We start from the raw sequence: 10,244 nt of genomic DNA on the forward strand, positions 1-10,244 counted from the left end.
CGATGCCAGTCGGCTAAAGATGCACCAACCCATCTTAATGTGTGTGTGGGCCATTTGCCCGCACCGAAACCGAAGCAAATCCCTGTAGCTGATTGGCATAAGACGCGCCACGACCAGCAAGCCAAGGATGCTCCCCTGCGAGAAGGTCAACTGGTTTATCTGAAGAAAGTTGGACTCAGAGGTCGTGATAAAATTAAGGGTGCTTCGAGTTCAGTGGTGTATAAAGTGCTTAAGGTCCCTGACCAAAAAGGGTCAGTGTACACTATTGCTCCGGTAGATAACCTGAGTCACGCGAAACATGTCCACCATTCACTACTAAAGAATAAGGTGGAAGGTGTGACTACCTGCGCTCCCAGTGCTCTGATCCAAACATTAGAAACTGCCCCTGTAGAAGAACCGATGCAAGGTGGCGAGTGGTTTTTATTGGTCTCTGAACCTACTCCAGCCCCAAACAGTTGCCAACTAAGACCAGAGAATCCTAGCCCTCGTAGACCAGACGAGCTAGAACCCTCAACCATGGCTGTTCAGAGAGGAAACATCAGTCCTGGTTTCTCCTGACAGATTGAAGGTCAAGATGGCGCCTGTGTTTGGCTGTGCTGCTGCCTTCGTCCGTGTGTTTGTTTATTTTATATGCTATGCAAGTGTTTTTGTTACAGTTTTTTCTGGTGTCACCTCCCTTTGGATTTATGATCGTCATGCATTGCTAGCGATCAAATCTGCAATGTATAGCTTTCAGAGTCAACGAAACGAGGCTGTTTTCCTACCGCCGTTAGAGCGCAACGCAGCACCAGGTCTACCTCCACTCTTGCCGGTTAGCTCATTTTTGCTTCAGCAGCCTCGTCGGAGAAAGCAGGGGAAGCGAGCCAGCCTTCACGTCCTGCTCCGTCGTCTTCGGAAAGAGATGGACCTTCGGGGGCTCTATTCCTGGGTTGCTACCGGTGAGATTCGGCTGAAACTTGTCGGAACTGGATTAATCCCCACAACCCACTATGTTTACCACCCAGGCTGTCATCTGAAAGCATGGAAAGCCAAGCCTTATCGCGGCAGGAACCCTGTTTTGCTGCGCGGCTTACCGCATAGCGCAGACTTTGTCCTTGGAAACTCTACCCCTGTCCTGGTGAGTCGCAGCCTTAAATGGATGTTAATTAATGCCCGCTCAATCGCCAATAAGTCTTATATTTTAAATGACTTGTTCTGCTCTGAGAAGCTTGACTTCATGTTTATCTCTGAGACATGGCAACGTGAGAATGAAGTCTCACATCTTTTAGAGCTTTGTCCCGCTGACTGCTCATTTCTCTGTGCACCTTGGATATCTGGACGAGGGGGTGGAACAGTGGTAATTTTTTATGCCAGATGATTTCTTCAACCTGCTACAACTCTTTTGAGATGCTTATGATAAAAATTGGAAGAGAACAGCCCATATACAGCATTTTAATTTATCGTCCACCTGGGTCTGCTGCGTCTTTTTTTGTCAGACCTACAAGACTTTAACTTCCACTATTAAAATGGGCAAGGTTATCATTGTTGGAGATTTCAACATTCATGTGGATGACTCAACAAACAGTACCACTAAGGAGTTTCTGAGCATTATGGACTCTTTCAACTTTGTTCAGCATGTAGCAGGGCCTACTCATACGGCTGGGCACACTCTGGACTTGGTCTTCACCTATGGTGTTTCCCTTGACCACATGAATTTAAATGAAGTTGTTTTTAGGGACCATAAGTCAGTCTCTTTTACTGTATCTGTTAATTCAGAGTCCCATCCTCAAGGTTCTACTAGGCGCAGGCGCTTTATTAACGACTCTATAATTTCTGAGTTTTCCTCTCTTTTTAATTTTAAAAGTTCCTCTAACGAGGTTGAGCTTCTAACTAATTCTTTTAATGAACACTGTCTTACCATTCTAAGTCAGGTTGCTCGGTACCACTTTACAATAAGTCTCCCCTTATAGATGCTAATAAATAGTTTATAGCTATATTATTAATTAATCTGTAAATGCTTTATAAACCATTATTAATGGTTTATTATGCATTAGTTAAGGGTGAGAAAAAGAAAAAAAACTGACCGGTTTCTTGCCAAATAGTGAGCCAAATGTGTTCACCTATATATTTCATCTAGAGTTGCTATATTAAACATTTCAGACTAAGTTACTATCCTGTAAGCACAATCAGCATTTGTAAACATATTTTTTATCATATAAAATTGTACTTCATAAATGCATTATAAATATCCACAACTATCAATCGGAGCTTTGTTGTAAAGTGTAAAGCATAAAACCATTTATTAATGAATAATAAATATTTATAAATGCCACATGGGAGACTTATTGTAAAGTGTAAAGCATAACACCATTTATTAATGAATAATAAATATTTATAAATGCCACATGGGAGACTTATTGTAAAGTGTAAAGCATAACACCATTTATTAATGAATAATAAATATTTATAAATGCCACATGGGAGACTTATTGTAAAGTGTAAAGCATAAAACCATTTATTAATGACAAATAAACATTTATAAATGCCAAATGGGAGCCTTATTGTAAAGTGTAAAGCATAAAACCATTTATTAATGACAAATAAACATTTATAAATGCCAAATGGGAGCCTTATTGTAAAGTGTAAAGCATAACACCATTTATTAATGACTACTAAACATTTATAAATGACAAAAGATAGCTTTGTCGTAAAGTTTAAAACATGTCAACATTTATTAAGGACTAATAAACATTTATAAATGCCAAATGGGAGCCTTATTGTAAAGTGTAAAGCATAACACCATTTATTAATCACTAATAAACATTTATAAATGACAAAAGATAGCTTTGTCGTAAAGTTTAAAACATGTCAACATTTATTAATCACTAATAAACATTTATAATTGCCAAAAGTGAGTCTTAAATGTATAATGTCACCATTTATAACACTTAGACCTAAATTACAATCAGTGCTTGAAATAACATTTAACTACTGTCAAAAATGTATTGTAAGAGTAACACATGTAACATTAAATGTGTTTTTTAAAACACCAAACAGTCACCCACTCCAAAAAAAGTTCATGCCAGACTGGTTCAAACTGGAAATATTTTTTGTATGTCCTTAAATAAGCGTCCCAGTGGTCCATCAGGGTGTCGCGAACCAAGCCAAGATGACCACTCAAGAACCATCAGGTGTTCCTCCAGCAACTTCTCAATTCGATTTCCTCTTAGTCTACGGACATGTCCTTTGATGGTCATCCAAGCCCTTTCGATATGCTGTGTATGACTGCCAGATTGAGGATCTACACACCACCTGCTGTGATTTACAGTGTAATGTCTGTACCCTATGTTTGTCAAAACATTCTTGTAGGCTCTCCACTCATCACTGATAATGGCACTACCCAACTTAACATGCTGTCTGATCAGAGGAACAAGGTGGCGCCTTGATCGTTTTTCAACAAGTTTTAACACGAGCCTTCGCCTTTTGTCTTTAATTCCCATCATTCCAAATACCCATTTCTTCCTTTTCCATGCATTTCCAAAGCGTCCACGTGCATACTGAAAACAAAAAGAATAAAATTAAACAGAATATCTACAAAGAAACATTCAAAAAGATAGTTGCTTCTACTAATTTTTTTTACTTATGGTAAAGGTTTCCATGTTTAGAGGACACATTCAGATCTGCATTGATTCTAACAAACCTGTCTGAGAGTTTACCAACCTTTCGCTGATGACGGAGACAGCTTTCATCTATAACTACAAATTCTCTGTCACCACCAAGACGGTGTCCATTGTTTATTCTGTGTCTTTTAATTGCACGTATACAAACATGTCGAATGTGTCTTGCCATGCTACTTAGTGTTCTGGAGCTGCCAGCCACTTCATCATCGATCATATCTATTTGTCTGAGCCTGAGCCCTTGTGAAAATCTGTAATAGAAATTGAGGCAATTATTACTTACTGAGGCCCTAATTTTATTTCACAAGTCTCGTATTGGTGTTCAATTATGAAAGGTGCATTGCTATTAATGTCTACATCTACATATACCTGTAAATGAACTTCATCCAACTGAAAAGAGATGTTTTTGATTTCTCAAAGAGGGAGCTAGTTCTAATTGTTCTGGAAACTTTCCTATGACTTGCTCTTTTGCAGCACCTGAGAACATACAAATGAGTTAAGTAAAGAAATGGACCCTTAAACAAGAGCATTAATTGAAAAGATAATCACAAAATTAAGTATGAAGAAAATAATAATGAAAAGAGGTTAATGCTCCCTCTTGCATTGATAACCGAAATATTTTGTTATATTTACTACATGCACTACATTATCATGCATTATACATACCACATATATTGGGCTTTCTTCACCACGGAAATCATTTTCATCTTATGGTGACAAACAGGACATCTAAGCTTCTTTTTTAGCAGGTGTTTCTTCTGCAGCCATTTAATGAGCCTTAGTGCCTTATATTTAGTTTGTTTTCCTTCTATTCTGGCGCGCAATCTCATTCCCAGAGACATTCTGGTGGGAAAAAATGAGTAATTTATTTTATTATCACCTCGAAACACCGTAAAATACTCTATGGGAGTCTAGTGCAAATCGGTTAAGAGTTAAAGAACTTCACATGCTATATAAAACAAGCCCTATAATCAAAAATAGTCCCACGCAAAAAAGAGGATTGTCTCACCTGTTATAATGTATCTCCGACTTTGTTATGTAGATCTAACCCACTGAATTCATGCTAAAGAAATATGTTCTGCCGCCAAAGGGAGGGAAAACAAATTTAATTTAAACGCAGAGGAGCTTATACAACCATCCAATCACAGTTAACTTTATTAAGGAAAGCCCCTCCTCTCAGAGCGCGACAGGCAGTGGAGCGCTCTGGAAGGTCAAGCCAAAGGGGCACGAACAGACACACTGAAGGTTCAAGTTCCTGCGCCATGGATGGAGCAGAAGATAAAAATTTGTGTGCGTCTGCGACTTACACAGTTAGCACACGTTCGAAGAGATACAAAAAGCAGAGACTGGATGATCTAGATTGCACTAAGCCAACGACGTCAGCAGTTAGACATGAAGGTGAGTATAATGCTAGCTAGCTAGCTACCGAGCCATTTGGCTGCTAGCTACAGTGGCTAACTAACATCACATAACATGTGAATAGCTCTATTACTATTGGTTATTCCAAACGATTTATATCACTTAGTTGTACAGTATATTTTTAGTTTTGTTTATGTGCATCATTAAATTTATATTAAACACCCTGGTAAGGCAGTACACATAAGAATTATTTGCCTTGTTTTAGAAATGCCTGAACCACCACAGGTGTATATAACATAATTTTTACAAAGTGGCTTTTTATAAATTCAAGTTGTAACCGTTTTTAATCAATATTTTATTTGAGTTTCCCAAGTTTAAATTATAAATTATTTTAGTATTGTAATTTAATAATTGTTTGTTCTTTAGATTCTTCTTCTAATCCTGCCCCTACTGCAACTGCCCTTCTTAACAAGGAGCGAGAGAAACTGACTTTTCTTAAGGAGAAACTGGAGTGGCAAAAGAAGAGAATTGAAGAACTGGAAGGAGAGAGAGATTTTCTCCGAAGTCAGCTATCATCCCTTACAAGTATGAAACTAGACTTGTTCCATGAACATTGTTTTTATTTTACAGTCTTCAAATTGGTCTGCTGGGGCGGCAGCATCTCTGCTGGGGACAGGAAGAGACTGAACAGGGTGATCCGAAGGGCCAGCTCTGTTCTAGGATGCCCTCTGGACCCAGTGGAGGTGGTGAGTGACAGGAGAATGGCGGCTAAGCTGTCATCCCTGTTGGACAACGTCTCCCACCCCATGCAGCAGACTGTGACAGCACTGAGCAGCTCCTTCAGTGGGAGACTGCGGCACCCACGGTGTGGGACGGAGAGATTTCGCAGGTCTTTCCTCCCCACTGCTGTCAGACTCCACAACAAAGACTTTAACTGAACAAACACACACATCCACACATGTGCAATAACACTAAGTGCAATAATCCTTTCTGGCATCGTTGTATTTTTACTCAGTTGTATATAGCATTCGTATTCTATTTTTATCTTATTGTATATTTTTATTCTATTTTATTCTACTGTATATAGTATATTATTTTATTCTATTCTGTACAGCTGTGTACTGTATTTATTCTTATTGTATTCTAATTTTTGCGTCATAACTTTTGCACTGTCCACTTCCTGCTGTGACAAAACAAATTTCCCACGTGTGGGACTAATAAAGGTTATCTTATCTTATCTTATCTTATCTTATCTTATCTTATAAACATTAGATAATTTATCAATCCCAGTGAAGTTCCCTTATTGTCATTGTGTTGATTAAAAGATTTTAGTCAGTTAACTTTAAGTGTTGTGCTAGTTCATTCCTAAAGAGACCTGGTTCCAAATTCAGTTCAGCCAGGTCTAACTTGATTGATTCAATTTCATAGTTCATAAGATCATAACTCCAACATGAACTAGTAATGTAACAGCCTTACAATCAGAATTAATATAGGTTTTATATATATATGTATGTATGTATGTATGTATGTATGTATGTATGTATGTATGTATATATGTATATATATATATATATATATATATATATATATATATATATATATATATATATATATATATATATATATATGTGTGTGTATATATATATGTATATATATGTGTATATATGTACACCTTATTCACATGATGATTTTCTATAACAAAATCCTCATTCTCTTTAAGCACATAAGCTTACTAAATCATCAATTGTGTAATTGAAAAACAGGGGACTTGTTTCTAAAACCATCCATTTTGTTGTTTACATCCTGCAGAGCAACCTAAAGACGAACCATTCAATGATCCATTTTCCTCGAAGGCTTCTGAAAACTCAGATTCATCTTTCGCATCTTCATCTGTATCGTCTGTGTGGTCATCCTCATCTTCATCCCCAAAGAAGCGAAAGCACAAATACAACAAAAAGCATTCAAGAGCCAAGAAACCCAAGAAGGAGCAGAAGAAGCTCCGGCAGTGTGGTGAGCAAAATATTTTGGAAGAGAAGATTTTACAGAAGAGGATACTATAAATGTGACATAAAAGATAGTATTATGACTTTAATTTGTTCTAAAAATTACTCTGTGTTCACTACGTCATATATACATATCTATCTATCTGTCTGTATATATATATATATATATATATATATATATATATATATATATATACAGTGGGGCAAAAAAGTATTTAGTCAGCCACCGATTGTGCAAGTTCCCCCACTTAAAATGATGACCGAGGTCAGTAATTTGCACCAGAGGTACACTTCAACTGTGAGAGACAGAATGTGAAAAAAAATCCATGAATTCACATGGTAGGATTTGTAAAGAATTTATTCGTAAATTAGGGTGGAAAATAAGTATTTGGTCACCTCAAACAAGGAAAATCTCTGGCTCACACAGACCTGTAACGTCTTCTGTAAGAAGCTTTTCTGTCCCCCACTCGTTACCTGTATGAATGGCACCTGTTTGAACTCATCATCTGTATAAAAGACACCTGTCCACAGCCTCAAACAGTCAGACTCCAAACTCCGCCATGGCCAAGACCAAAGAGCTTTCGAAGGACACCAGGAAAAGTATTGTAGACCTGCACCAGACTGGGAAGAGTGAATCTACAATAGGCAAGCAGCTTGGTGTGCAAAAATCAACTGTGGGAGCAATCATCAGAAAATGGAAGACATACAAGACCACTGATAATCTCCCTCGATCTGGGGCTCCACGCAAGATCTCATCCCGTGGGATCAAAATGATCATGAGAACGGTGAGCAAAGATCCCAGAACCACACAGGGGGACCTGGTGAATGACCTGCAGAGAGCTGGGACCAAAGTAACAAAGGTCACCATCAGTAACACACTACAACGGCAGGGAATCAAATCCCGCAGTGCCAGACGTGTTCCGCTGCTGAAGCCAGTGCATGTCCAGGCCCGTCTGAAGTTTGCCAGAGAGCACATGGATGATACAGCAGAGGATTGGGAGACTGTCATGTGGTCAGATGAAACCAAAGTAGAACTTTTGGGTATAAACTCAACTCGTCGTGTTTGGAGGAAGAAGAATACTGAGTTGCATCCCAAGAACACCATACCTACTGTGAAGCATGGGGGTGGAAACATCATGTTATGGGGCTGTTTTTCTGCCAAGGGGACAGGACGACTGATCCTTGTTAAGGACAGAATGAATGGGGCCATGTATCGTGAGATTTTGAGCCAAAACCTCCTTCCATCAGTGAGAACTTTGAAGATGAAACGAGGCTGGGTCTTCCAACATGACAATGATCCAAAACACACCGCCCGGGCAACAAAGGAGTGGCTCCGTAAGAAGCATTTGAAAGTCCTGGAGTGGCCTAGCCAGTCTCCAGACCTCAACCCCATAGAAAATCTGTGGCGGGAGTTGAAAGTCCGTGTTGCTCGGCGACAGCCCCAAAACATCACTGCTCTCGAGAAGATCTGCATGGAGGAATGGGCCAAAATACCAGCTACTGTGTGTGCAAACCTGGTAAAGACGTATAGTAAACGTTTGACCTCTGTTATTGCCAACAAAGGTTATGTTACAAAGTATTGAGTTGTATTTTTGTTATTGACCAAATACTTATTTTCCACCCTGATTTACGAATAAATTCTTTACAAATCCTACCATGTGGATTCATGGATTTTTTTATCACATTCTGTCTCTCACAGTTAAAGTGTACCTCTGGTGCAAATTACTGACCTCTGTCATCATTTTAGGTGGGGGAACTTGCACAATCGGTGGCTGACTAAATACTTTTTTGCCCCACTGTATATATATATATATAAGTATAGATTAGTATGCTTTGAGCATTTGCTTTTCTAATTATTTGCTTTGTTTTCATTTTTAGTTCAAACGCCAAATGACATTGTGCAGCGATACAAATCCCTCCTCAAGACATTTCCAAAGCATGGGCTCGACAGGAACACTGTTGTGTCCACTTCATCAGATGGGGAGCTTGCTATTGCGGTCCGCAATGTCTACCAGGAGCTACTGTCCAACAGGCCTAGTGGAGAGACGGTACTAGCTTTTGCTAAGCGATGTGAGGCTGCAATTCAAGGCAGTGATGAAGTAAAAAACAAAATAGAAAGTATGAAGGCCGCTGGTACTTTGCTTCCAATTCGAAGAGGGAAATCTGTCTGAAACCCTAATTTGTTCTAAGTGGTTTTGTTTTTTTGAGCATATTGAACTGAAGAAAAGATCTGCAAAACCAATCATTTTTCAAAGATCTGTTCACATATGTGTTGAGTTTCCACACAACTAAGAGATTTACCTGTTAGTTTATTTTATTGTTTTTTTTTTTCAATGTTTTGATTTGTATAAATGTGTGTAGAGTAAATAATACAGCTGTGCAGTTTCAGTTAAGGTATAATAATTTATTATATTATAATTATTATAATTTTCCTTTGTTTTATGCCAGTGGTGAATTTAGGGATGGGATTTGTTTCCTTAATATAGTTTTAGCTATCTTTAAAGGGCTTGTATATAAGTTTAGAAATGCTAAATAACTGTTGGTGCTTTATACTTTTTATAGTAATGCCCAGTAATACTTAGAAATGTTTGTTGATCATAAATAAATGTTGACATGTTTTAAACTTTACAACAAATCTCTGTTTTGTCATTTATAAATGTTTAGTAGTCATAAATAAATGGTGTCATGCTTTACACTTTACAATAAGGCTCCCATTTGGCATTTATAAATGTTTATTTGTCATTAATAAATGGTTTTATGCTTTACACTTTACAATACGGCTCCCATTTGGCATTTATAAATGTTTATTTGTCATTAATAAATGGTTTTATGCTTTACACTTTACAATAAGGCTCCCATTCGGCATTTATAAATGTTTATTATTCATTAATAAATGGTTTTATGCTTTACACTTTACAATAAGGCTCCCATTTGGCATTTATAAAGGTTTATTTGTCATTAATAAATGGTTTTATGCTTTACACTTTACAATAAGGCTCCCATTTGGCATTTATAAATGTTTATTATTCATTAATAAATGGTTTTATGCTTTACACTTTACAATAAGGCTCCCATTTGGCATTTATAAATGTTTATTTGTCATTAATAAATGGTTTTATGCTTTACACTTTACAATAAGGCTCCCATTTGAAATTTATAAATATTTATTATTCATTAATAAATGGTTTTATGCTTTACACTTTACAACAAAGCTCCGATTGATAGT

General features: G+C 37.6%; 2 protein-coding genes across 2 annotated transcripts; one reads left to right on the forward strand and one right to left on the reverse strand.

Moving 5' to 3' along the window:
• Positions 1-3,071: 3,071 nt before the first annotated feature.
• On the reverse strand, positions 3,072-4,498 carry LOC146638322 (uncharacterized). The gene is made up of 4 exons (XM_085367668.1): positions 4,323-4,498; positions 4,026-4,133; positions 3,700-3,907; positions 3,072-3,536 (listed from the first exon to the last, which is right to left on the reverse strand). The coding sequence occupies exons 1-4, from the start codon at positions 4,496-4,498 to the stop codon at positions 3,072-3,074; spliced, it is 957 nt and encodes a 318-aa protein (XP_085223794.1).
• Positions 4,499-4,918: 420 nt separating this feature from the next.
• Positions 4,919-9,189, forward strand: LOC146638323 (coiled-coil domain-containing protein 106-like). Its single transcript, XM_085367674.1, has 4 exons — positions 4,919-5,054; positions 5,442-5,600; positions 6,825-7,025; positions 8,897-9,189. Exons 1-4 carry the CDS (start codon positions 4,919-4,921, stop codon positions 9,187-9,189), a joined length of 789 nt encoding a protein of 262 aa, XP_085223800.1.
• Positions 9,190-10,244: the final 1,055 nt, after the last annotated feature.

This window comes from Diplotaxodon limnothrissa, linkage group LG2 (assembly GCF_057381915.1).
Source record: "Diplotaxodon limnothrissa isolate DT_005_m linkage group LG2, D_limnothrissa_male_GT1.1, whole genome shotgun sequence".
Classification (NCBI taxonomy): Eukaryota; Metazoa; Chordata; class Actinopteri; order Cichliformes; family Cichlidae; genus Diplotaxodon; species Diplotaxodon limnothrissa.

Coding starts and splice junctions, on each gene's coding strand:
- LOC146638322 (XM_085367668.1), bottom strand. CDS start 4,498: ATGTCTCTGGGAATGAGATTGCGCGCCAGAATAGAAGGAAAACAAACT. Junction 3,908..4,025: donor TGGATGAAGTTCATTTACAG/GTATATGTAGAT, acceptor TTTCTATTACAG/ATTTTCACAAGGGCTCAGGC. Junction 3,537..3,699: donor GTCTCCGTCATCAGCGAAAG/GTTGGTAAACTC, acceptor TTTTGTTTTCAG/TATGCACGTGGACGCTTTGG.
- LOC146638323 (XM_085367674.1), top strand. CDS start 4,919: ATGGATGGAGCAGAAGATAAAAATTTGTGTGCGTCTGCGACTTACACA. Junction 5,055..5,441: donor GTCAGCAGTTAGACATGAAG/GTGAGTATAATG, acceptor TTTGTTCTTTAG/ATTCTTCTTCTAATCCTGCC. Junction 5,601..6,824: donor TCAGCTATCATCCCTTACAA/GTATGAAACTAG, acceptor TACATCCTGCAG/AGCAACCTAAAGACGAACCA.